The sequence below is a fragment of the Megalops cyprinoides genome, chromosome 2 (assembly GCF_013368585.1).
Source record: "Megalops cyprinoides isolate fMegCyp1 chromosome 2, fMegCyp1.pri, whole genome shotgun sequence".
Lineage (NCBI taxonomy): Eukaryota > Metazoa > Chordata > Actinopteri > Elopiformes > Megalopidae > Megalops > Megalops cyprinoides.
The window spans coordinates 9,195,001-9,221,981 of record NC_050584.1 but is presented as its reverse complement, the minus strand read 5'-3'; the positions used below and the strand labels follow the sequence as shown (position 1 = coordinate 9,221,981).

Below are 26,981 nucleotides of genomic sequence, written 5' to 3'. Positions count from 1 at the left end.
CAGTCCACTCCCCCTGTGTATATCTGCAAGGCTAGCAAGCAACCTTCATAACACTTGTGTGCACATGAGACGATGGAAAGGATATGTAACATTTACCCAACTGTATTAAGTGCAAAAGAAGCAATGTCATTTTCAGAACTACATGTGTTTAGATAAACAGTAGTTGACTCTAGTTTACATATTACAAATCCAATAATAGAAGTACTATGTAGCATGTAAAAATGGATGCTTTCTAGTATCTATTCTGCACACTTCAGCACAAAAGTAACATTACAGGAACTTTGGCTTGCAGAAAGGCACATGCAAATACAACCTTCAGACTTTAGACAGATAGGGATCATGCAAGTCTGAACAGGGGGTGGAACAGAGAATGATGCCTATTAATATCACCCTCACAGGGGCAAAGAATGTACAGTTACAGAAGGTATTCACAACTTTACCTCCTTCAATTTCAGATGGTCTGAAATGTTTGGGTCTGTTTGCATAACAGCTTTTAAATTAGCCTAATAAGCTCTTGCCATCTTGCCATTAGCTTTTGAGATAATTAGATTCACTCTTATTTAAGAAACTTGGTGTCTTAAACACATATCATTTGTAATGCTTTTGTTTCGATGTTAAGGATAAGGATGTTTTATTGTCATTCCAGGATATATTGTGCATGACAGGGAACGTTAATTTCTGCAGTTTAATTTTTGAAACACTAGGATCCAGTTTTCCGGAAAAAATATTAGTTAAAAAAGTTCATGAGCAACAATTTGAATAGTTTCAGTTTAATTTTGATCGAACATTTGTGGCTGACTGTGATATGCTTATGTGCTCTTGAGAAAGGTCTTTTAATAATAAATATACATCTGGATAATTCTACAAGTAAAACATAACCCACATAACTCACCTACGAAAATGGATTCTGTCAATCAAATAATGAATTGTACAATACAGCCAGGGGCGCACCATCAGGTAATCCAGGCAAATGTTTTGCACCTGGACACCTATTTTCTCATCAGTTGAAAAGTGTTATTTGCTGTTTGCAAATGACACACAGATACAGGCTATGAAAAAGCAAGTCACAAGTTAATTTAGGTTTTAACGGCATCTGAGTGATACGCAACTTACTAGCAAACTTTTACATATGGTATCGATAGCTGGCTAGCTATCACTAGCTAACTATCCAGCTAGTTCACTGAGTTTTGCTAGCTAACAAAACATTTGATGTTTTTTCATATAGATGACACATTAGTACAAAATACAAATAGTTAATATACATTTATAATAAACCCTTTAAAGAAAGATGCATGATAAGATAATGTTGTGCTTGCATATAAGACACCTTGATGGTTAAGTTAGCTAGCTAATGTGTAGTAGATACATTATTAGCTTAGCTTCACATTGCGAGCCAGTTAGGGAGTTAACAGGAAGCATAGTCTCATTTTAGAACTGACTTTTTTGCCATGTGTCTTTTTTCAATCTATGCACAAAAATCACTTTCTTGCCATGTCATTTGTTTTCCATTTTTGGCCTTAGGAGCATTGTTGAAATTCTTCCAGCCATTGGAACCATCTCCATTACCACTTCTGTTGTGAGTTGATATTTGATGTTACATATTTACATGTTGCTCCTCCTTTGTTGTTCAAATAGACGTGTGTGTGTGTGTGTGCGTGTGTGCGTGGTGTTATTTATTAGGGCTGCCCCCTAATTGTCGACCAAACCATTAGTCGATGAGAACAGTCTTAGTTAACCAAGTTTTCACTGGTCGGTTAGTCGCAGGAAAAAAACCCCTCAAACTCCATTTGGGAGCTGTGCCTTGTCATTAAAAAGTTATTAGACTATGTCGGGCAGGAAATCATCCAAAGTGTGGGATCATTTCAAGCGTGTAAAGGACAACCCCAAGTAGTACGAATTGCAAAGTTAAGGCTATATGCAGCTAAATAAATATAATGTCATATGCGCTATTAGGCTTATCCAAGTGTTCATGGGGACTGGGGAAGCTAAATTACCGCGTACGGTCACACCAGTGTGATTAGCCGTTTAGCGTGTATGCTAAAACCAGTGCGATTAGAACGTCAGATTGGAAAAATTCTAGCTAATTTTAGCTTTGAGGAAACAGCGATTTAATGTTAAAAATATAGCAAATGCTAACTGAAAACTATGAGAAGCTTAATAATGCTAATGAAAACATAATGAACCATGTAACATAACACGCACGCTACATAGTATAAAAATAAGTTACGTGCGAAAGGGTTAACTTCATGTGCATTTCTCTCTGTAGGCGCATCCACTATACTGCGAAGATGGCTCCCCAGCCTCAACTTCATCTTCGCGGCCGACACTTAACAAAAACGTAACAAAACTTTAACGAAAGGCTGTTTTTTTATTTATATTTTTTTACGTTATGCTGTGTTGAAATAAATTAACAAAATGTTCAACCTCCTTGCTGGTTGTTCCAACCTGCATTTTTTGATTGAATGCATTTTTATGGTGGCGTGGGGCGAGTGTGGGGGGGGGGGGGTCCTCGATGGGCTTCTCGATGGGGCCCCCCAGAGTCTAGGATCGCCACTGATTACAACAAGGACAACCACTTGGTATGCAGATAATGTGGAGTACACTACTCACCCACACACAGTTAAACATAGATACCTTAGTATACATTGTAATCTGCTTAAGGGCAAGTTATCTTGTAAACTTGTTGTTTTTATGGACGTTTTGACAACCAGTAAATATTAATAATAGTTAAGAGAATACTACTGATTTAAATGAAAATAAGCAGGACATTCAGTTGATAAATGCATTCTTTATTTTTTAAACATAATTAAGATAAATAAAATAAAACAAATACGAAATTAAATGTCTCACCATTTTCTGTTGTATTCTACAATACACAGTTATCTGTAAAGATCTTAATATTATACTGTTAATTACATATATTAGTTAAACAACCAAATGGGGAAAATTGTGCAATTGTAAAAAAAAAACAAAGTAAATAAAATTAAATAAAAGAGAAATTTAATGCAGTTGGATGCATGGCTCAGTCCAGAATTTAGCACTGTGTACAGCAAATATTCACAACGAATATGAACCTTAGCAGACTAAAGAGGTATGGCACCAAATGCAGTTACTGTACTATGTACTAAATTAATTTTTGGTTGACACCTCACTAAGGCATATTCACACTATACTGTAGATAACTTCTTATAACTTCAACACTGCCCAAAGGGAGTTTACAATACAAAGTTATATAAAAAGAACTTGAGAAAAGAGAAATAATGTGTAGGCTACTTTGTAAATTTATAATGGATCTGGCCTTTTAGGTGAGCCTCCCCTTTAGGTGGTTGCTACAACCATTTTGTAAAATGTAAGAGAAAATTGCTGTCTTGTCTTATTCTTGTTTTCCCAATTATTTGATCAAATTCTCCACTTGTGAACTACATGATTGATATGTGATATGGGCATTTTGGAGCCATCTTGTGGCATTGCATTTGCTGCATGTGTTTCTGCTATTACATTTATTGATTTGGCAGACACTTTTATCCAAAGCGACTTACAAAAGTGCAGTTATGCATGAATTGATTAGTTAGCTGGCAAGGCATTTTAGCATTACACATTATTATACTGTAGTGTTATACAGAGTGTTTTTACATGTGGTATTCAGACATTAAGTATCAGATAATTGATAAATCACAACTAATAACTTAAAGGTCTCAGCTGTTTGGTCAGTGATTCAAATAGCTTTTGAAAGTCTATATTAAATGCTTATATGATGAAATATGAGCAATGGACTGTTTAGTTCAGGAAGAAAATAATTCAACTGAATATTTAATGTAATTTACTCAGCAACATGGAGTTCTGTCTGTTTAGCTGTAATCGTGTCTACCAAGATGTAGGAGTCTAGATTGAGAAAATCATTTCAAAGATGTTATTCCATTAAACATTGGCACATTAGGAATTAATTTAGGACACAACAGATGTGTTGGTACCAACTATGATTATCACACAACTTACATTTACATTTACATTTATTCATTTGGCAGACGTTTTTATCCCATGTGACTTACAAGTGAGGCAGAGTACAACACAAGCAAAAAGCCACATAAGGAGTCATGCATGACCAAGTTTCAGTATTTGGCCAGACAAGGTACAAACTTACTGGTAGAGATAAAAGTGCATGAAACCACAGACTGATTTTTTTTTTTTTTAATTACAGTATAAGAAATTGCTTTAGGTGGTAATATTTTAGGTGTTCAGCTGAGTGTGGAGGAGCTGTGTCTTCAGATTTTTCTTGAAGGTAGTGAGGGACTCAGCAGAACAGATAAGGTGTGGAAGTTCATTCCAACATTAGGGGAGGATGGCGGAGAAGGTCTGGAAAGTGATTTTGTGCCGCAATATGATGGGACCACCAGAAGCCATTCTGTAGCAGAGCATAATGGTTGGGAGGGCACATAGCCTTGTAGTGGTGAGTTCAGGTAGGGGGGTGCAGTTTTGTTGGATGTTCTGAATGCAAGCATCAAGGCCTTGAGCTTGATGTGGGCAGCTACAGGGAGCCAGTGGAGCAAGACAAAGAGAGGTGTAATGTGGACCCTCTTCAGTTGATTGAGGACCAGATGCACTAGACATGTTCTGTATCAGCTGCAATGGCTTAATGGTGAATGCAGGTAGGCCAGCCAAGAGAGAATTGCAGTGGTCCAGCCTTGAGATTGCAAGAGCCTGGCCTGGGAGCTGTGCAGCATACTGAGATAGGTAGGGCCTGATTTTCCTGATGTTGTATGGAGCAAATTTGCATGATCTGGCAGTCATCGAGATGTGGTCACTAAAGTTTAGCTGGTCACCAATCACTACCTCCCGGTTCTTTGCAGACCTGGAAGGAGTTAGTGTCATTGAGCCAAGCTGTATGGTGATGTTGTGCTGAATCTACAGGCTGGCTGGGATGACGAGGAGCTCCATTTTAGACAGGTTAAGTTGAAGGTGGCCCTCCTTAATCCAAGCTGAGATGTCTGAGAAGCAGAGATTCATGCTGAGACCATGGGGTCATCAGTTTGGAACAAGAGGTTGGAACTTGACATTCGTTTGCAGAAGCAAAGTTAAAGACATCTTTTTTTAACTGGTGGTGTAAGACCAAGAGAAATACAATTTTACATTTACATTCATTCATTTGGCAGACGCTTTTATCCAAAGCGACTTACATAGGTTATAGTTCTTTACAATGTTATCCATTTATACAGCTGGATATTTACTGAGGCAACTGCGGGTTAAGTACCTTGCCCAAGGGTACAGCAGCAGTGTCCCAGCGGGGATCGAACCGGCAACCTTTCGGTTACAAGTCCTGCTCCTTAACCACTATGCTACACTGCCGCCCATCTTCACTGAATTGCCATCAATAAGAGCTAACAAAGCACTACACCTATGGAGTTCTATGTCTTTCACAACAGAATTTAAAAACTACCATTATGTATTACTACTGTACTACTATTACTATATATTTTCCCTGGGCAGCTTTCCCCTACACACAAACATAATCATTTGTGTTCTAAACGTTCTAAAAGTTTCATTTTGCTATGGACACTTAAAAACAATGAAACCTAGGTCACTAATGCAAAAGCATAGCCTTTACAAAACACAAGTTATTTAATTCAATAGTGCGAAGTTTGTAAATCATATACTAATCAACAACAACTTTGCTACCAGCTAAATATGATACACTAATTAATTAGCTAGCCAGTGTTTCCCACACATAGACTTTATTTGGGCGGACCGCCCAGGTATATTAATCCATTTTACCATTTTTTATTTTTATTTTTTTATCCGTCTGAGAGAATGACACCATCCGCAACTTCATCTAAGGTTAGGCTACTAATTTTTCATGCATTTACTCAGCAGATATAAGTAATCAAACATATTTTAAGAGAATACAGTGTGAGGAGGAGAGACGCACAGCACCACAGGTAACTTAACCATGTTAGCATTTAGCGTGAAATGGCAATAAATAAATGCATAAGCCTCAGTAATTACATGTGAAATTAATAGAAATATTCAATAAATCAAAATATTGTGTTAAAGGTCACACGTATTTGTTTGTCACATGTAGTAGACCATTTTTGTGCTGGCAGGTAATGCCAGTCTTTTCTGCTGGCTACCGCCACAAGTATATTTCAGACCTGTCGGAAACACTGCTAGCTAATTAGAACACGTTCTTTCTCAAGTTTATACATTGCAGAAATAAAATAATCTGTGTAAAACCTAATGCAATTTCATATAAATAAAATGAAATATGAAAGTGCAACTTTAAAACACCATATTTTATAATTTAGTGCTCTTGTGCTGTTTTGTCTTGTTGAATGTGATTGTGTTCATTTTCAGTACTTCTTGAGGGCCTGTAAAGACATTAAGATAATATTTTGAATACAAAGATTTCTTTACTTGGGCTCCAATTCAAGCACTACTAATATGCATTAAATTACACATTGATGATGATCTTTTCAGTAACATTTTTGGAATTATACTGCATAATATTAACCCAGTAGTACCACATTTTTTACTATTGTAAGCCATGTTTAAATGAACAGAGGTAAACTTACTTGATATTTTCCACGATGAAATCTGTGCAATCTGGAAGTTCTGTATTCACTGTCTCGGGGAGCAGGAAACACATCCCACCACCAACCAATGGGAGCACTCCATAAATGACCATGGGAATGGCTTTGTGATAGACCTCCAAGAGTCGGACCAAAGGGGCCACAATACCTGCCACCCGAGCACACATGGAGTTCACACCCACTCCATTTTGCCTGAAGAGAAAACATACATGCAGATATCACCAACAGATTTCAGTAAAATTATTAAAGAATTTGCATTTAATTTAACCTTAACCTTTATTATGGTGACAAGAAGGAAACCATTTCAAAGAGGGATAAACCTTAAAAACTGTGTTTCTGGGTCTTGTGACAATATAGGTCTTATATTACAGTTTTGGATGAGATCTAATGATGTTCCAGGTGTTTATTAAAAATCACCTTTAAAATTAACTATTCCCACATATCCATACGTATATTCAAATAACTGAGGTACAGTGATTAAAGAACTACACTTGACTGCAGATTTGATTCCCAGGAGGGCCATTGTACACTTAACATGTTACAATATGTATTCTAAATTGCTCAAGGTACAAATAAATGGACGTAAGATCTCTTAAGCAGCCCTGGAAAAGGGCATCTTTCGAGAAAGTAAATAGTACAGCAAATTGATTGGACTGACCGTACAACTGTTGGGTACAGTTCACCTGCATATACATATGCAATGGAGAATGAGGCTGAAATGGTAAACTTCCCAAGTACAGCAATGACTGTCACCACCACCGGCAGGTCTGCAAAACAAAGGCACTGCTGTCACGATGCTCATATATCCACCAACCCAAATATGGTCCTACATAGCATTGACTACAAGTGTACATGGCAGAATTTATGAAGAGCTCAACAGCTCTGTCCAACCTGTCCAAGAAAGTGAATGAATATACCATAATTTTACTAGAGGGAGAAAACCCCAAATATATGGTTTTCAATCTACATCCTGGGTTACTGCATACTGTCTGAAATTACGGATGACCTGGATAGATCCTATGGTAGCAATGTAAAATTTAAATATTGTAAAATTGTGGATTTGCCTTCATCAAGTGAAAATGGTTCATTTTGTTATTCCAGGGAATTAAATTATCAGAATATGAGATTATACCTAACAAACACAGCTACACTGCTCTGTCTCCTTTGGAAAAGTCTCTGGGAACTGGCAACGTTGTTACATGCTAACAAGACCCGACATCTTTGCTTCCATTTAGTTAAGCTTTCACACTCTCAGGGAATTATTGATGTACATGACATTTAACTCAATAACTAAGACGTTAATGTCTTTTTTAAAGTAAAAATCCATAACTATGTAGCCTCTCCATGCATTATAGTTTCAGAACCACTGGTCAACACATTACCCTCTGGAACTGCCAGAATGCTCAGACAAGCCGTCCCACCAACGACCATGAAAGAAAATTGACACTTCCTCCTTCCAAAGCGTTCAACCAAAGGGATGCACCCCAGCAGAGCTGGTAGCTCAGCCAGACCAAAGATGAACTGTGTGAGATAAACATCAAGGCCAAAATTGCCCACATTCAGGCTCAGGCCATAATATACCAGGCTGTTCACAAACCTGTGAAGGGAAGAGGATGCAAAACATAACTTCACATAATAACAGACTCTTTGATAACCATGACATTGGCCCAAATTTAATATACACTAGGGTGTATACACAAAATTATTGGGACACCTGGGCATTTTGTGGTTAAGTGTGGATGTGTCCATGTAGCTATTAGTTTTATCACTCGAACCTAATTTATGGTGTGGCGAAAACAGTTACATGTGTTGGCAACTATTAACATAAAACATCTCTTTATGTGGTTGGCACATGATTGCCTGACTACCCTTATTTCCAACATTTTGATAATATGTATGACATTAATTCTGCCAAACAAACTGACAATTCCATGACATTAACTTAATTTTAAAAGGTACCTACATACTTATTGAGTGCAGACAAGTGAACAAAAATGACCATCACTTCAATTAGGCCTGATTGAACGTTGCCCTGCCCCCTAATTGAACACTCATACTGAAGCTTATATAAACTTAACAAGGTTGGAACATGGTCACAGAAGATGAAGCTGAAATTGACATAAATATGACTTTTCCAATGTCTGATAGAATATGCAGCAAAAATATTGTGGGTTTTCAGAAAAAAAGTGAGTGTCCAAATAATTTTGGACCCCAGTGTAACTGCATTGGGGTTTATTCAAGAACTTAAACATGTTGTTCAAGAACTTCAGCATGTTGTTCAGCATGTAGCATCTGTGAAATTCATAATGTTGAGTAATAAGCGAAAAAGGACACAAAAGTCTCAATCTCTTTGAATTCAAATTCATAACATAAGTAATGAAAAAGCAACTTGTTTAGGCAATGTGTATTACTTCACATGACTGGTGTGGTGGAATTTAGTTTAAATTTACCATTATCACCATTCCACTTTTAAGTAGTCCTGGACTGAACTCTAAAAACCAAACAGAAAAGCAAAAAATCACAAATACTGTCATTCAACATTCAAACTTACCAAATGTAGCTCATGACAATTGCACTCTTCCTCAGAGAGGGAATTCTGAAGAGATCCAGCATACTGCCTGTATTGGTTTCTTTCTCAACTTCCATCTTTGGGAAGATACAAAAACTAACATTAGTGTTACACTTTCAATAATCCTCTGCCCCTTTTTGGCTTAGTTTAATAGCAGAGTCTCTGCTTTACATCTGTAAAAGATAATCATACAAGATCAAAGCTTTTTCAATACATAAAGGCACAGTATCATTTCATATCCAGTAAAAATCCCACAGAGAAGGACTTTGGCTTTCAATGTGTGTTTGCTTGCACTGCCACATTTTTCCTGATCATTACATATTGCATTAATAGTGATTTTATTTTATCTTTCCTATTTTCTTATTCTTGTAATATGGACACCAATAGAAAACAGAAGACATAAACCAATACAATTCTCCCACAAAATTATTTTAAATAATATTATGAAAGCTGTTTATAATCGCAAAAGGTCACACAGAAAGCATGACTGTTTCAGCAATCAACAGAAGATTGACTGGAATGGAATAAAACTGACTTAGGATTTTTTTTTTTTTTTTAAGTCAGTGTTGGCACAATTGTAACTGCCCCTATCCCCAACCGATTATTAACAACATTTTGGGGACATGCTATCATATTCTTTTAATGCATTAGTGAAGGAAGCCCGGACTGCTTACTTTGCTAACATAATTTCTTCTTCAAAAAGAAATCCTAAGATTTTATTTGACACTATTAATAACATTGTTTCACCGCCCCTTTCTACACTACCGTGTTTTTCTGTCAACGATTGTAATAAGTTCCTTACTTTCTTTGTTGACAAGGTAATGGCTGTTAGCTCCAGTATTCATCCTCTGACTTGCCCATCTAGCTCTAGTCTTCCTCTAACTCCTACTGTTCTGGACTCTTTCCAACCTATCAGCTTACAAGATTTGATGGATTTGATTAGGAAAATGAAGTGAAATGATGTGATATCTTCTAGCCCTGTGGATGTAATGCCATCCTCTGTAATTTTTAAAAGTTTTACCAATTATTGGCCCCGCTGTATTAGCTATTGTTAATTCATCATTGTCTACAGGATGTGTCCCTTCTTATTTTAAGCATGCCACTATTCAGCCCATAGTAAAGAAACCTAACTTAGATCCTGCTCTGCCCAAGAACTATAGGCCTATATCAAAACTCCCATTCTTGTCCAAAATTTTAGAGAAGGTTGTGGCCAATCACTCACTGCTGCGTTGGAGAGGCACAATATTTATGATAAGTTCCAGTCTGGGTTTCGGAAACGGCATTCTACTGAAACTGCTCTTCTGAGGGTTTCAGATGATATTTTAATGTCCTCTGATGCGGGCAATTGCTCTGTGTTAGTACTACTCGACCTCAGTTCTACGTTTGACACAGTAGACCATCATATCCTGTTTAAGAAGTTACGTGACTAGGTAGGCATATCTGGCACAGCATTAGACTGGGTTACATCCTATCTCACTGATAGAAGTTTCACTGTCTCTATTGGAGATTTTGTGTCTGAGTCCTCTCCACTGTCTTGTGGTGTACCGCACTGCTCGGTTCTGGGGCCCCTGTTATTCTCTTTATATTTGCTGCCCTTGGGACAGATTATAAATAGATTTAATATTACACATCATTTATTTGCAGATGATATCCAACTCTACTTTTCATTCAAACCTAGTGAGCCTTATAGGTTATCTAGACTCCTAGACTGTCTTAACGCTATTAGGGACTGGACGGTGGAAAATTTTTTACAGCTCAATGCTGATAAGACGGAAGTTCTGATTGTTGCTCCAGAAAAGGTTGCCCCTATGATCAAGCAAAGTATTGGGCCTCTTTCTTCTGCTGCCCACTCCAACCTGCGTACTTTAGGGGTTATATTTGATCAATCCATGTTAAGCAGCTGGCCAGATCTTGTTTTTACCACTTAACAAATGTTAGTAAACTGAGATCTGTAGTCTCAAATTCAGAACTAGAGATGCTTATTATTGCCTTTACCTCATCTCGTATCGACTATTGTAATGCACTTTTCTCTTTGCTTAGTATGTCTGCCTTTGATCGTCTGCAGGCAATTCAGAATGCTGCTGCAAGACAACTTACTAGGTCAAATAGACGGTCTCACATCACCCCTATACTTATATCTCTTCACTGGCTTCCTGTGAAGTATATGCTCCAGTTTAAAATTCTCACCCTTACTTACAGAGCACTGTACAGTCAGGCTCCTGCTTATGTGACTGACCTACTTCGCCCTCACTCATCAGCTTGCACTCTTAGGTCCAATAAGCTAAACTTACTGTCTATCCCACGCACCCGCCTAAAGACCCGTGGTGATCGAGCTTTTGAGGCCGTTGCGCCTAAACTGTGGAATGCTCTGCCCACACCCTTAAGGTCTGCTGATTCTGTGGATTCTTTTAAAAGGCAGCTTAACACATCTGTTTAGACAGGCGTTTGGGTAATCTGTATGCACCAGGTCTGCATTTTATGTATTTATGTATTTATTATGTATTTTATTATGTATTGTGCATTTTGTATATTTATTGTGTATTTTATTGTGTACTGTGTATTTTTATTATGTATTGTGAAAGTATGTAGTGGCTTGGGTGGTCATCTCATCCTCTATGTTGTACAATGCTCATGTAAAGCACTTTGTGACTTATGTCTGTGAGAAGCGCTATACAAATAAATTTTACTTACTTTACTTACTACCACTTATCAGAAACACAAAGAATCACTGCTTGATGGGAACACATGGCAACAGTGTGACACAGTACATTTTGTTGAAGAGCATGTCTCATGGGTGATTCACTTTGTTCAAATGCCTCGACTTCTCTAATGTCCTCTAGTGGGGATATTACACAAGTCTGCCTTTTTTCCCCAAAGTGGAAAGCAACATGGTGAAATAGTACTACTGTAAACCACATGTGAAAGTTATCAATTTAGATACTAGCTTAAATATATAGCTCAAATTGGCTGCAGTGGCCCCCGTAAGCTATGGGCACAGGCACCTTGTCCAGAAGCCCAGCTGGCACCTCTCTCTTATTGGCTTGTGCTGCCTTCAGGATCAATGCCTTGGCCTCCTCCTGCTTGCCCTGTGTCAGGAGCCAGCGGGCCGATTCTGGGAGAATCCTGTGGGAAATAAAAACCAAATCACTTATGCATGTGAGTTAGAAAAGGGAAGGGATGCTTATGGCACTGGATTCACAAGCAGAGGCAGGTGAGCTCAAAGCCTGTGAGTACATAATGCACTTGTGCTGCTCCAGTAAAATCATATTACATATGTGGAACACAAACATAAGCCTTATAATTCTCCCCATAGTCCCCAAATAAGTCACAGCACTTAGCAAATTAATATTGTATTAATTAATATTGTATTGTCAATATGTTGCGTCTTTTTCCCTCATCTAAACACATTTCTCAAGAGACTTAGATTAACTAAACTCAAGCCCTGGGAGAAGAACTGTTTACAGTTGTGTGGAGTGGTGGCCCAGAGACTGTCTCACCAGTAGTAGATGCCAAGAGCCAGGACAGGAGCAGAGAGCACCAGCTGCAGTGTTCGCCAGTCCCGCACTCCGTAGGCAATGCCCGAGAGAAGCATGAGACCCACGGCAAAGAGGCTGTGGGGAACACTGGTGTAGAGGGACCGCTTGGAGATGCTGCACCACTCAGTGCCTTGGGAAAAACAATAAACAAGGTTCTCGACGGTTTCACATGGCTTCACATGCTTTCAGTCACAATTTGCATTTCACAGTCTTGCAGTTTCAGGCTTTAAGATTTTGCATAAACAATCATGCAACTCTGAGTCATGTAATCATTAAAAGACATGTGATCATAGACTGTGTTTTCATAAACACATATTTTCAGCGCACATCATGCGCGCTGTTTATACAACACATCACTTATTGGTTGTTTAAAACCACCGGTAAAAGTAGGGTATAACTGATAGTTCAGTTTTTTCGTCTAAAAGCTGATGACAATTTACAACTTGGCATTTTGCAGACAGTTTTAAACCAAAGCGACTTACAATTAGTGCATCAGTCAGGTTTAGCTGACTACCTAATAGGCAAAAGATCGCATGATGATGAGTACAAAGTGTGTGTTGTTAAAAATCCACAACCTGGCAAGAGCAAACATAATACAGTCCTCTTCATCCACACCAAGAGAAATTTGGAAATGGCATGAAAAAAAAGATCTACCTAGAACAAATGTGCTCATTGCAATCCCAGCGAGTGCCATGCCAACCACAAATCTGAAGGCAATGTAGACATAGATGTTGGGTGACAGGGCAGCTGCCACCCCGAACAGAAACTGCAGAAGCAATGACAACAGGATCACTGTCCGGCGACCAAACCTGAAGACAAAGAGAACGCTCAGAATTCTTACAGTATCACTGTCCTCTGATGGGGTTGTCACACAAAAAAAGATTTTTCATTTGCAGTAGGAAAGCAGATCAATAACATTATACAGCAAAACTCTAATGCATATGTCTTCACAAAGTTCAGTATAACCTAAGCACAAGTAATTAATCCATGTAAGTTCCCTTAATTTTGGTATGGTAATTGTATTAACTTACTTACTACCACTCATAATCTCTGTTATTTTATGGAATAATCATAATAATATTTTTTTAACTACGGTTACACCATGATGTCACGCATTAGAATAAAATTAATTTACAAGTGACCTTGCAATCAACAACTGTGTGAAGCGATGAAATAGACTGTAAAAATTTAAACTGTACTTGTCTGCCATTGTCCCAAACACCAGGGCTCCAATAAGAAGCCCCGCCATGTAGATGGATTGTGAGGCTTCATTCAGAGCTCTGTTGTCACACACCAGGTCAAACTGTGAGGGATATAGAGGAATGGTTATCGTGGTGTGGACATAACAATGCATTACACTGCTTGTTTTCCCTTACAACTTTTGTGCTCAGTCATTTTCATGTATCTATTGAGTTAAATAATACTTCTCTACAAACGTACAATACATATTTCCTGAAAAGAGAACTCTACTTTGCCATTTTTGTTTACCATTGTAAGCATTATATTTATATTTAAGACTTGTGTTTAGGATTAACTTTCTTTAATGCACCGCATCATACTGGGCCACAGTGAACAACCAAATACAGATGAGTTAACGGCTTAGTTTATAGTTTGCGATACACGGCCGGTAAATTTCTAAATGCTCAACCGGAATTTGGTCTCGGTAAATTCTCGAATTTACCTTTTTTCCTATTCCACACTGTATACTGTGTGGTTCACTGGTAAAATGTTTGATAAGGTGTGAGTCCTAATCTTTAAATAATTCACTCACCACTGGATCATTGATTGTTTTTAGCTACAAAGTTCCGTGAACAAGCGTGTCGTGAATTCTGAGATTTCAGATGCGCGATTAGGTACAGCTGCGACGGGCACGGGAAAAACGGGGGGACTAGAGCTAATAAAGGAGGGGGGGGAGGGGGGTGCTCACCTGCCTCTGAAATAAACAAAAGCATAACACCGTGCAATTGCATATGTACAGTTGGCTAAATAATAGAGATTATAGAAAATATGATGTATGTAAGGCATGCTTTTACATTTGCATGTTAAACGAAGCAACCTACATGCAACATCTGTGGCTTTCAACCAAGTTGTACCTTGATAGTGTCATGTGACATCCCCTGCAAATAGCCAGCAACTCCGCTTTAACTAAGTTGCCCAAATGTGACAGCAATTCAGCTTCGCGCAATTAAGTTTATGTAACACTCAATCAACACGCAGATCGTGCAACTTTTACTTGAGTTTTCACTGGAGAATTCATATTTAACTGTTGACAGATGGAGGAGAAAATACACTGTGTGAACTCTGGAGAAATGAATAGTGCTCATTGAGTTTTTATGAAGGTCTCTTCCAAGTTGTGAAGTGTTAAATAAAATGACAAGAAGAAATGTTCACATTAAATTGTATTAGCTAGTTATCTAAAGCTACTAACTTCAAACTAAAGAATCTGTTAACTGTAAAGAAACCATTTGTTTTGTTTTATCTAACTGAATTGTTAGCTAGCTAGTTCACTAACTGAATATGACTTTTTAACTTTATTTGCAAAAATTGTGGTAGCCTAATATTGCAACCAGAAAAGAATTATTAAAAAAAATACTTACATGGCAGATATAAATATATCTTACTGCTATGTGTAACAGTTAAGTTGCATGTAATGATGTCACATGCAACTGGTGCATGCACGTTTAGTTGCGTTCAAGTTGCTTTGTGCAACATCAGCGGTTAGTCTTGAAAGCAGTGCATACAAATATGATACTAAATTTGGCTACAATACACCTTGTACTTTCCTTGTGAACTTGTGTTGATTAGCAATTACAAACATCAAACTGTACATATTATCCATTTGCTATAATAAGCACATTCCTGGCATATAAAAAAAAAGTGTGTCATGTATCAGTGTAACTTGGCAGACTTTTGACAAATTACATCACCATATGATATTTACATTATTTTAGACATTAATACCACATGTACCATTAACAAGGTACCTCTGCCAGGACAGCACTCATCCCTCAGTTGAATGGCAGTCACAGCTACACAGAGGCAAACTTTTGTTTTGATGAAAAAGTGATGTGTGCATTGATGCTCACCCGAAATGTCAGAACTCATGACACATTTGTTAATGCAACTCATGACACATTTGTTAAAAACCTACATCCAGTGATTAGGGAATTATTTAAATACCATGAATCACCTCTTTTAATAATTTTAAAGGTGGGTCTGATCCAAACTGAAACAGAATACAGTGTACTCACAAGATTAAAAAAGAGAAGTTCCCCAAGTTACCAAGACAAAAATTTCTTTGGAAATTCATTTTCTCTTGCTGAGCATCAGGGTATCAAACAGACCCCACTGAAACATAAACTCCACTGAAACTCCACAAACTCCACTCTTCACTGCTACAAAACTCAAGAATGTTAGGATGATAGTTACAACAGCCAGCCAAGTTACAGGTTGGTGACATACTGTTCAAACTGTACTTGTAATTAACTCCTTTTTGGGGTTTTCAGCATAAATTATGCCCAGTAGATAATATTCCCACCCCCACATATACATGCAAACCCCTTTTAAAGCTGACCTTACTCTACCTCAGTCACCAGTGTGGTGGTACGTGGGGGTGTCTCATACACCCATCCATCTATGCATGTAGAGGTGCTGTTGATCCCATAGGTTTTAATGGACTCCAAGTCCCAGTCCACTGGCTTGAACATCAGACAGCTGTCATAGGCTCCATCTTGGTCCACTGGGAGGGTAAGGTTCTTTTGCTCGTCCTGAGTCAGATTGGGTCCTGGTCCCAGGATCCAGCTGGTGTTGCAGTGATGTGGCATGTTGAGGCCTGTGAACACCTGGCCAAACATGTGAAAGGCACAGAAGATGTTGGGAATGCATAATGCCACCAGCAAGCGCTTCTGAAAGGTCCCGAACTCCCCAATGGCCGATAGGATCTGTCCAAAGCTGTTCATTCTCCACGTGCTGGTATCACTTCAGACACAGGGTTATCTCCTGGGTTTCAATTGCTTTTTTCACTCACCATGCTCAAATATGTAAAGCCAAATTAATCTTTAAGCTAATACACTTATCTGGCCAACTGTCCACTCCCCCCTGTGTATATCTGCAAGGCTAGCAAGCAAACTTCATTACACTTGTGTGCACAAGAGGCAATGGAAGAGATGTGTAACATACACCCAGCTGTACCCAAGTGTAAAAGAAGCAATGACAAATAATGAAAGCGTTGTGTAACATGAATGCTTTTCTGTTGGATGCTGCACACTTCAGCACAAAGGAAACATTACATGTACTTTGGCTTGCAGAAAAGGGCATTCAAAAACAACCTTAGGACTTTGGACAGATCTCACAGGGCCAAAGGACCTACAGAATACCCACAGAATGTATTTACAACTTGAACTCTCTCCATTTCAAATAGCCTGACATGTTTTGGTCTGTTTGCATGATAGTTCTTAAAGTAGCCTAATACACTGCTGCCATTTCCCCCATTCACCCTTTACAATTTCAGCTGCTTTGATTATATTTACATGTTATTTAAGAGTAAACCCACAGTCCAAAGATGCATTGTATGTATGGGTTATATAATATACCTCAGTTATACAGTAGTTCCACACTTCCACAGTGCAAGTTGATTCATTCAATGGTTTTAGTGTCATTTCGACTGAAAATTAACGACTGACCGTGACATGTTTGCTTGCCCTTTAGAATCAGAATCAGACTTTATTGGCCAAGCATGCTTTTACACATACAAGAAATTTGATTCCGGGTCCAGTGTCTCATAGAACTTTCACACAACGTCAAGGTGCCAACAACAAATACCAAACAGCAGTAGTGATACAACAAACAGCAACAGCAGTGCAGGACACACACATGGAATCAGACTGAGGTATATATGACCAGCTACTGCACAATAAGTTAAAGTGTACATGAGTGCAGGCTGTGGATATGTACAACTACAGTTATACAACCATTTCCCTGTGAACACGCAGTATGGTTGACGTCACTGGTTTAACGGTTCAAGAGTGTGATAGCATGTGGGAAGAAGTTATTTCAGCTGGTCTGCTTGTTTTGGTGGGTAGTGATCTGAAGCGCCTGCCTGAGGGAAGGAGTTTGAATATGTGGTGGCCAGGATGCGAGGGGTCAGCAACGAATTTGGTGATTTTGCTGATTTTTTAAAGACCATCCAAAGCTGGATGATTTTACAAGTAAAATATAACCCATGTGACACACTGAGGAAAATGGAGGGTCAATGTAAAAGTGACGTGAACATAGAGCAGAGCAGAGATCTTCTTGGCGTGCAGATAGTATGGAAAGCACCACACAAACCCACACCCAAACACTGGTACCTTACCAAGCATAGGGTACTCCACTCAAAGGGAAGTTCTCTCATAAAATTGTTCTTCTGTAGGATCCGAGCGCCAGTAAGTATTAGTGATAGTAAAGTGAATATCACCGATTTAAATGAAAAGAGGGAGGCGGTCAGTTGATAAGTTCATTCTTTATTGATTAAAAATAATTAAGGTAACATGCATTGAAATCCAAAACCAACAGAGAAAAACAAATGAAAGAAATCATCAAAATAAAAATGAAAATAAAACAAATAGAAAATTAAATATCTTACAGCTTTGTGTTATATTCTACAATACACAAAGTCATCTGTAAAGATCTGTTCCATTGCTACTGTACTGTTAATTACATATGATATATTACATTTAAGCAAAGAAACAAAAGGGGAAAAAAAAACATTTGAAAAGTGTAACAAAATTAAATAAGAAATTCAATGCAGTTGGATGCAGGGTTCAATCCAGAATTCAACACTGTGTACAGCTAGTACTCACAAAGCCCTACCAACCTTAGCAGTCATATACAGGGGTATGGCACCAAATGCTTCAAGGTTGGGATAATACTTGATTCATGTCATTACATCAACAAAGTGAAAAAACATATAAAATAAGATCTGAGTTGTTGTCACATTTGTTAAGGTTTAATTTTGTCTGAACAGTGTCCATGACTGCACAGTACAAGGTAATATTAGGTTCCAGCAGTTACTCCTTGGTAAATTGATTCCTAGTGGACACCTCACTAAGGCGTATTCACACTTCAATGTGGATTTTCTAATTTCTCTGTTACTGTCCACTGCAAGGTCATTATAAAAAAAGACGAGAAAAGAAAATGAGTACTTCGCAAGCTCACACTGTGGATGGCCTTTGAGGTGAGTCTACAGTTGCTCCAGTGGATCTGTTTTACAAAATACAAGAAAAGGACAGAGTGCATCTAGCTCTCATTTTTTCCATTGTTCAATTAAATTGTGAACTTTATGACTGATATGTGACATATCAAAGTAAAATATGTGGGCTTTGTGCTGTAAAAGTGTGGCTGTTTCTAAATGGAACTCTGCAATGATGACATCCGACTTGAGAAAAGAAAATCAAAGGACAATTTTGTCCTTTTTCTTTCTCTGTATGCAGTGCCTCTTTCCTCTTCCTCTTAAGATACAAAGGCCAAGTGTGAAACACCCAGTATAAAAACTAATCAACACCAAATTTCATTATTTACATACTAAAGTCATTAATCAAGTACTTTGCAGTTGTCATCCTAATATGCACTTTTTGTGTTTGAGAAACTGATTCCAAATCAAACTCACAGCTAATACCCACACAGACACATTAATGTGTGACAGTACTTGTGGCTTCAGTTACTTTGCTGTTAAACATTTAATATATAGCTTAAAATATTGTGCTATGGAAAGGAACAGAATTCACAGACAGTTGCGAAGCCAAAAAAGACAAAGACAATCAGAATTTGACAAAAAGCTCAACTAGGAGCTGCACTAATGAAAGTGCATTGTACTTTGGGAGAAAAATGTGCTCGCATTTACTTCACTTCTCTCCTGTGGACTTCAATGGAGAGGAAGGACACAAGCGGACTTTTATCTGAATATTCGACTATCTTTCTTCCATACGCTGACAAACACAATGTAAGCACGGTCTTGACTCATCTCCTGGTGCACCAATCCCTGATTCTTTATGGGGTTTGCACTGAGAGTGGGTCTCCTATAATCTAAGCTACGTTAACTGCATGGTGTGCAGTCCAATGTGTATTGAGAAATATTGACAGTCAAATAGTTTGTACTTCAAGGTTAAAGGTGACACCATGGTGTCCATTGTGTATCGATTGACATAACTGATGAAAAAGAGGTGTGGATCATGTTCGTTTGTGTTGTGTTCTGTGTTGGACTGGTTCACAGAGCTGAGTGAGCTGGACCTATGCTTTTACAGTAAACATATGAACTGGTACCTTGAAAGAAAGGGGCATGCACACCACAGTTGCTTATCCTAATACAGGCTTGGCACACGGGTATCTTCAGTACAGCATAGCTACTGATATTAAAAATCAACATTCCCTAATTCTTTGCTCTACGAAACCAACCTCGTTGAAATCCGTCATTCACTGTGAACCCTCAATCACTAGTAAAAGTGTTTAGACGATAATAAGCCTGTGAAAATGGCAAAAGTTGTGTAGCACTGAACTGTTGAGGTGTCGAAAGCGTTGTCAGGGTGCTGCCAGCTCCCTACGCTGAAAAAGTTTAACTCTAGTAACTGAAACCACGTTCACTCATTCCAGAATTCAGCTCCATAACTCAAACGGGGGAAAGCCCCCTCATGTATTCAGTAGTACTGCTGAAGATAAGGCATTGTTAAATCACCAGGACTTGCAGGAGTTAGTTCAGATTGTGCAAATGCATTTCTTAAATTATAAAAACAAACAAAAAAGGAAAAAAAAAATAATAAAGGAAAACATTGGTCGGTGAATGCTGATGATCATGTCCTTTTACATATACACTGTAAACGTTTTTAGTATGATTCCTATATGTTACATTTTTCAATGTGTAGTCCTATTTAATCGAGCAACATTTCTGAATCCTATGGGGATGACGACATGGTATTTTTTTCTTTGGCAGTAGTGGTTTCTTTAGGCCAATGAAAATAAAAATTGCACACGGGTGTAAGGTTCAGTTTAATTACTTTGTTTTTCAGATTTTTTAGGCAAGCCAGGTCCATGGTAGTACAACAGTCTAACTAATGCTGAGCTGTGCAAATCCCATTAGCTTGACGTCATCAGGAATTTCAGATCCCTCCACGCCAGAAGCCTGGAAAAAGGAAGATAAAATTCCTGTTATTAGAAAATGTAATCAATAATTAGTACTTGGAAGAATACAGCATTCCTTTAAAGTAGTCATAGTCACAAAAATAAGACGAGGTTAAAGGTAGGTCAGTCCACAACTGGGGAGGCTGGCTCAGCTAGCAACTGAGGCATTCCTCAATATTGAGGAAAAAATAAAATAAAGAAATGAATCTGAATGAGAAATGAATAAAAATCAGTCCTCAAAATTAAAGAACGTATCAGAGAAAATATATTACTGTGTAGCTCAGCGGCTTCCATGGATAAAAGGCCAAACTACACTTGTTGCCTCATCAGTCTGAAGGTTGGAATTTTGAACAGAGGCACAATACGGATATTTCGGAGCAAGCTTTCTCATGTAATCACAGTTGCCTATAAACACATCATATCTTATCTTAATCTGGGTCCACCAAACACTTTGCCAATCATTCATAATTTAAGAGAGGGAATAGAGTGCTGTCATTTGCCAGGAACAATCTGACTGGTATTAAATTACAGCCCTAAACTTTCTCAACAGTGTAGTAGATTAAGCTGGCAGGCAAAAAGCAAAAAAAGTACACATTAACCATTTTGCGAAAAGAAGGTACCTATTTTTAATAGCTAAATGCATAATTTTGGGAAGATTACAGAATTAAACTTAGTTTCCTGTTTTGGAGGACTTGCCTCTCTTCTAAGCGCTGCAATTTCTCATCATTGCAGCTGGCTGGCTAGTTGTTAACTGAAAGTAGCTGAAGCTAAGTGGGCTGGATAGCTACAGGGAGACAACCATGAGAGAGAAAAACAGCGAGCTAGCCCAGTGAGAACAGGGAGGCTGTTCTGAAGTTAAGACTCGGCATACAGAGGTGTATAGTGCATCAACTTCTTAACATGTGTTGCTATTTTGTTTCCACACGCCCTACACAATTCAAGTTCACATGTCTGCAAGTTTGCATGTTTGTGTGTTGTGTGTTGTTTTTTTTTTAAGCGCTTTTACACTATATGCTTCAAGTGACAATAGAAGTACAACACAGCTGTTATGTTGATATTATGTTATAATATCTTATGTTGATAACATTACATGGTCCAGATGCACGTCTTTTTGTTGCAATGAATAGATATTTCAGATCATATCTTTAGGGTGCATATGCATCAAAGGTGACCTGACAGTACAGATGCGATATACTGCACACTTTCACGCATTCTGCATTGTTTGAATACATTTGGCAGCATTGCCACCCACCCTCCTCTAGCTCATGGCTTTTATCTGGAGGCAGAGGTTGTCACTATTCCACACATATGAAAGCTGTTTGATATGGTCAGGTTGAACGGTGATATTTTCCTCATTCACACACTACCAGCTAAACATCATCTCGGTATGACACAAAATGTCTCCAAAATGTTTGTAGTACACAGGAATGGTTTATTTTAACTTACCAGCTTGAAAGTGACGTTTCTGTTGGTTTGAGGCTCATCAACAATTTTCTGCAAATTAGCAGCAACTGAAATAAAAGGACAAAGACATTTCACTTGTCACTGCATGACTGGTGTATTTAATTACAATTAATTTTTGTCACGGCAAATACTGTTGACTCAACTGCAATATTCCATAATAACCATTATACATTACTATCATTATTATCTATTTTACATTCAATATCACAGTATTACTTTATAACATATTAGCAATATACAAGCGCTTGGTTCAGTCCTACAAAGAGTTAGTGTACTGAATAATCTCAGAGCAGCATGTCCTTTTCATGAGTATCATTCATAAAGGAAGCAGCCTGCAGATGGTGGACAGCAGACTCCTGCAGACTCTAGCTGGTTTCTCACTCACCTATGACTAAATCCCTCCCATCCACCAGGCCTGCAGACACCAGCTCCTGGGAGACTCCATCTGCCGTGTCTAGAGGGGCACAGAGAGTCCGGGAGAATTAGAACTCGGGTCAACATTTCGACACAGGCCAACACATGGCCTTAGCATTCTTATGATGTATCTGTATCTCCCTGATTTACTGTTGATATTCTCCCCCCCCCCCCCCCCCCCCCTCTCTCTCTCTCTCCTGCTCTACACCTCTCTCTCTCTCTCTCTCCCTCCCTCTCTTTCTCGTCTGCTCTACACCTTCTCTCTCTCTCTCTCTCTCTCCCTCTCTCGTCTGCTCTAGACCTTCTCTCTCTTTCTCTCTCCCTCTCTCCCTTTCCCGTCTGCTCTACACCTTCTTTCCCTCTCCCTCTCTCTCTCACTCTCTCCCTCCCTCTCTCCCTCTCTCTCCCTCTCTCCCTCTCCCTCTCTCGTCTGCTCTACACCTGCTCTACACCTTCTCTGTCTCTGTCTCTCTTTCTCTCATCAGCTCTACACCTTCATTGTCAGTCCACCATCTCATGGCAGTGTGACTGAGTCCTAAAAAACGTGTTGTTAGCTTCAGGTGGCATTTAAGGGCAAGAAGATCGGTGGTATTCATTCCACTGTTCCAGCGTTTTGTTAACTGACTGATGCACTTGACTAGTTGACATGTTAGACCTCTTCTCTTAAGCACTTGGGAAGCTGGAGACCAAAAACCACACATAGCTATGACTGACCCTTGAGGCCAGAGCTCAATACTTTGTTCACAGCAGATGACTTGATTTACCTCTTCCAGGCATGAATTCGAATCGTATGTCGTTTAGTTCCTTCTTTAAATTTCTGGAAGAAGAAACAGAGTGATCAGATGGGGATACAGGCTGTCTGTACACTGCCGAGACAAATTGTAAGTGACAACAGAATACGTTTATAACAATTACACAGCTGTACACAGTATTAAACAAAGACAAGAACCCCAAAAATCTTGCCATGTGAAGTAAGAGGAACATAAATCTGTATGGGTGCCCAGAGGAGGAAATGTAACCCAATGCAATCCACTATGTAAGCGCTTACAATTTCACAAAATAGCATGTTTACTGATCCTTGACATTGATCAAATTTGTTAAGCAAGAATCAGACAAGGAAGGGTGCTTTAAAGTCATTAGTCAATGTTAATGACAAATTTAACTCGGTATGTTCATTTTTATGGAACCCTGTCTTCATATCGTGTCAGGCATAGACTTCTATCCGGTTTTAGTCATCACACAATTTAGAATAAATCCTTCCTCTACAATCAGTGATTTTAGATAAGAATATATTAGGTAGTGAGGTTATACGAGATGCAAAATCTACAGACTACATTAACATTAATAGCGGTCTGCTTTAAGAGATGGCCTGTGTGCTGCTGCCCTCTGTTGGCAAACTTGCATATCGCAGCAGGCAGATTCACTGAAAAGGGCGGAAGCCAAAGCCTGGTAAACCCACTTACGATTCATCAATGGATAGAACACTGATGGAAATGTTATCAAATTAATATGACACTCTTTAAATAGATTTTCAATACAAAAGTCATTTATGATCAGTCTGAGATCTAGAATACACATATGGAGCAACATGAGACAGTATAATGATGTGCCCAGTTTACTTGAGTGAGCACTACCTCTAACTTCCTGTGAATACTGTTTATTATTAATGAGAGCTTTTAATAAACATTTTTCAGCCACTATCAATGACCTGTTATATGACTTAAACCTGTTAAACCTAGTGGTCTTGCAGACCAAGAATTTATAAATAAACCTTTTAATTGTCATTGTGCCAGACAAGTTAACTCATTGCACTTCACAGTTTTCTTGTTTGCAAAGCTTGAAATGTGTGTCAAACACTGAAATACCAAATGAAACATTAAAAAAAAAATCATACCTCAACCTTAATACCAAGCTAATGGGAGACTGGGAGGCGTCACACACAGGAGAAGCTGTTGGAGCCTGTAATACAGAAGAAAACAACTGATCCTGGTCACTTAGCATTATTCACTTCCAAAGGCCAGGCGAGACCTACATTTGAGAGGAATGAAAAACCATGCTTGCTCCACAGCACAGCAATAATGTGTCACGGCTGGCATTTGAATTTAATGACAACGGCAAGCCTAGCAGTAGCGAGTCTCATTCATTCAGCACCATGTGTAGTCTTGAAAAACAGTATCAGCATATGATTACCTATTTATTTGATCTACTGATGCACTGCGGTGGGCTGTTCTGTTTCATTCTGTCAGCACAAACATTACTCATTACTAGCAGACACTGAGCCTAATGCTAAAAGCTACAACAAAGAAATAAAGGACGTTCTGGTACATTTGTCCAAATTATCACTGCAACTGCAACCCCCCAGAGAGTCCATTAAAACAGCACTGACTGTTACTACTGCTAACAAGTTTCCTTGCACAAAAAACATGACTCATCACTTTGCAGGTTAATATTAACATTAGCCTTTTTCGCCCATAACCTTTTGACACACTACAGGAGCAGGGAAACAGGCAATGGTGCACGGCTATCTCTGGATGAATGAAAAGCATTGTGGAGGTGGAGCACAGCAGGGCTGCTCTGTCAGCAGGAAGTGCAGCAGCAAGGTTCACTGGCTATACAAAAGTGGGATTTTCAGGGGAAAGCAGCTTTAGGCAGACTTATTATTCACCCTGACTAGTGACCTTATTAATGGGCCATCAAACTGACATTCTCCCCCCAGTGCTGATGATCACCTGAGTTCTTAATGCTGCTGTGAGAAACATTCATTAAGGCACCACACTGCCAAGGTGTGGTCTCATACAGTGTGAGAGGGTCCAGACGCTTGTAGCAATGTAAATATTTACTCAGGGAAGCAAAGGGAAGCATTTCAAATTCTTATGATGGCTCGGTCGAAGGAAAATGAATGATGAAGTACAGGACTCGCAGGCGAGTGTCCATAAGGGTCTCCTTTTGAGGACAGTGTGTGCAGTACCTGAGCAGCTGGGGCAGTGACCGGTGGGCCTTGCGCAGGGGCTGAAGCCTGGGCAGCGGGTGGGATGTTTGCCTGGGGAGCCTGCACAGGGGCCTGGCTGGCAGGCTGAGGTAGATGGGCTTGGCCTTGGGCTGAAGGTTGGAGGTGACTACTTGAAGGCTCTGTTGCAGGGAAAACCTAAAATCAAGGCAATAGATTAACTGAAAAAAAAACTGCATATATAAAATTAGCCCTGACCTCGGTATTAAAATCAGGCCTTTGAGCATTGATTCAGCTCCCTTCATGAAAAATAACATTATTCACTCAATTCAATTCTTCAAGGCCTACAGTATGGCATATTTCAATATATAAAATAAACATAAAGGAAACGCCCGTAGAACCTACCTCTGAGTTCTGTGATCCTTCTTTCACTCTGGGTGACTGAAAAATAAATAATATGCGTAAATACATAGACCCATATACTCAATTTTCTTCTCCTTCATTGGGATGTTCACAAACGTTGGGGCACGCAGGGAAATCCCAAACAGGTGTGAAAGTCAGATATTATTAATAATGCCCTGACAGTACTGCAGGAGAGAGTAGGGGTGACAAACACAGGTTAGGGAGAATCTTTGGTGCCTGCTGGTTTACTCTACCCTCAAGCAGAAACAGAAATCCACTCATGGCAGACGTGAATATGAAATTTAATGATACTATTTAGGAAAATTCATTATACTATGACCACCCATCTGTGTGAATGTCCTTCATTAACATCATGTTCAGCCTCCATTGCTCAGGCTACTGACAAAAACATATCTACTGTAGTTGAGTGAAGAAACACAGCATCTGAGTCACTCAGGGAGTGACCCCCCATTTCTCACATTGCACTGAGTTTGATACCCCTGCTTTGGAGAGCAGCAGACCTGCGGAAATCTGACACTGCAGCACGGACACTTGCTGGATCCACCCCCAGGTACTGACAGACCTGGGAGCACGAGATCATGTTACATCAGCGATCAGCTCAGTCAAGTGCAGATGAAGACAAACCATATTCATCTTCATTGCTTTCTCACAGCAAACAGGTTGCCTCAGCTAATGGAGGACAAGTGGATGGAGAACCATAATGGAGCCAGCGTCGGTCATCATTGCTCAGACGATGACACTGAAAAGTCAAACTTGGCGAAGAAAAATGTCTCTTTTTCAACGCAGAAAGGCAGAAAGGGCAATGGTTGCCAAGATGATTTGTCTTACAGCAGTCTTTCAAGGGTTCATGAAAGTGAGCACATGCACCTTTTAAAAGGACACAGGCGTGTCAA

At 39.0% G+C, this 26,981-nt stretch overlaps 2 protein-coding genes across 2 annotated transcripts in view; both read right to left on the bottom strand.

Annotated features, from left to right (window-relative positions):
* Nucleotides 1–6,562: 6,562 nt before the first annotated feature.
* LOC118795493 (solute carrier family 22 member 13-like) lies at nucleotides 6,563–16,648 on the bottom strand. The gene is made up of 9 exons (XM_036554016.1): nucleotides 16,274–16,648; nucleotides 13,889–13,992; nucleotides 13,344–13,498; nucleotides 12,651–12,819; nucleotides 12,156–12,276; nucleotides 9,136–9,230; nucleotides 7,967–8,181; nucleotides 7,243–7,351; nucleotides 6,563–6,776 (listed from the first exon to the last, which is right to left on the bottom strand). The coding sequence occupies exons 1-9, from the start codon at nucleotides 16,646–16,648 to the stop codon at nucleotides 6,563–6,565; spliced, it is 1,557 nt and encodes a 518-aa protein (XP_036409909.1).
* Nucleotides 16,649–18,482: 1,834 nt separating this feature from the next.
* oxsr1b (oxidative stress responsive kinase 1b) overlaps nucleotides 18,483–26,981 on the bottom strand; it is a 99,162-nt gene continuing 90,663 nt past the window's right edge. The window contains exons 12-18 of the mRNA XM_036521190.1: nucleotides 26,071–26,106; nucleotides 25,687–25,863; nucleotides 24,613–24,677; nucleotides 23,483–23,535; nucleotides 22,690–22,758; nucleotides 22,287–22,351; nucleotides 18,483–20,841 (exon numbers count right to left, since the gene is read on the bottom strand). Of these exons, the coding sequence (XP_036377083.1) occupies nucleotides 20,767–20,841; nucleotides 22,287–22,351; nucleotides 22,690–22,758; nucleotides 23,483–23,535; nucleotides 24,613–24,677; nucleotides 25,687–25,863; nucleotides 26,071–26,106 (540 nt within the window). The 3' untranslated portion in view covers nucleotides 18,483–20,766. The remainder of the gene's footprint in view (nucleotides 20,842–22,286; nucleotides 22,352–22,689; nucleotides 22,759–23,482; nucleotides 23,536–24,612; nucleotides 24,678–25,686; nucleotides 25,864–26,070; nucleotides 26,107–26,981) is intronic.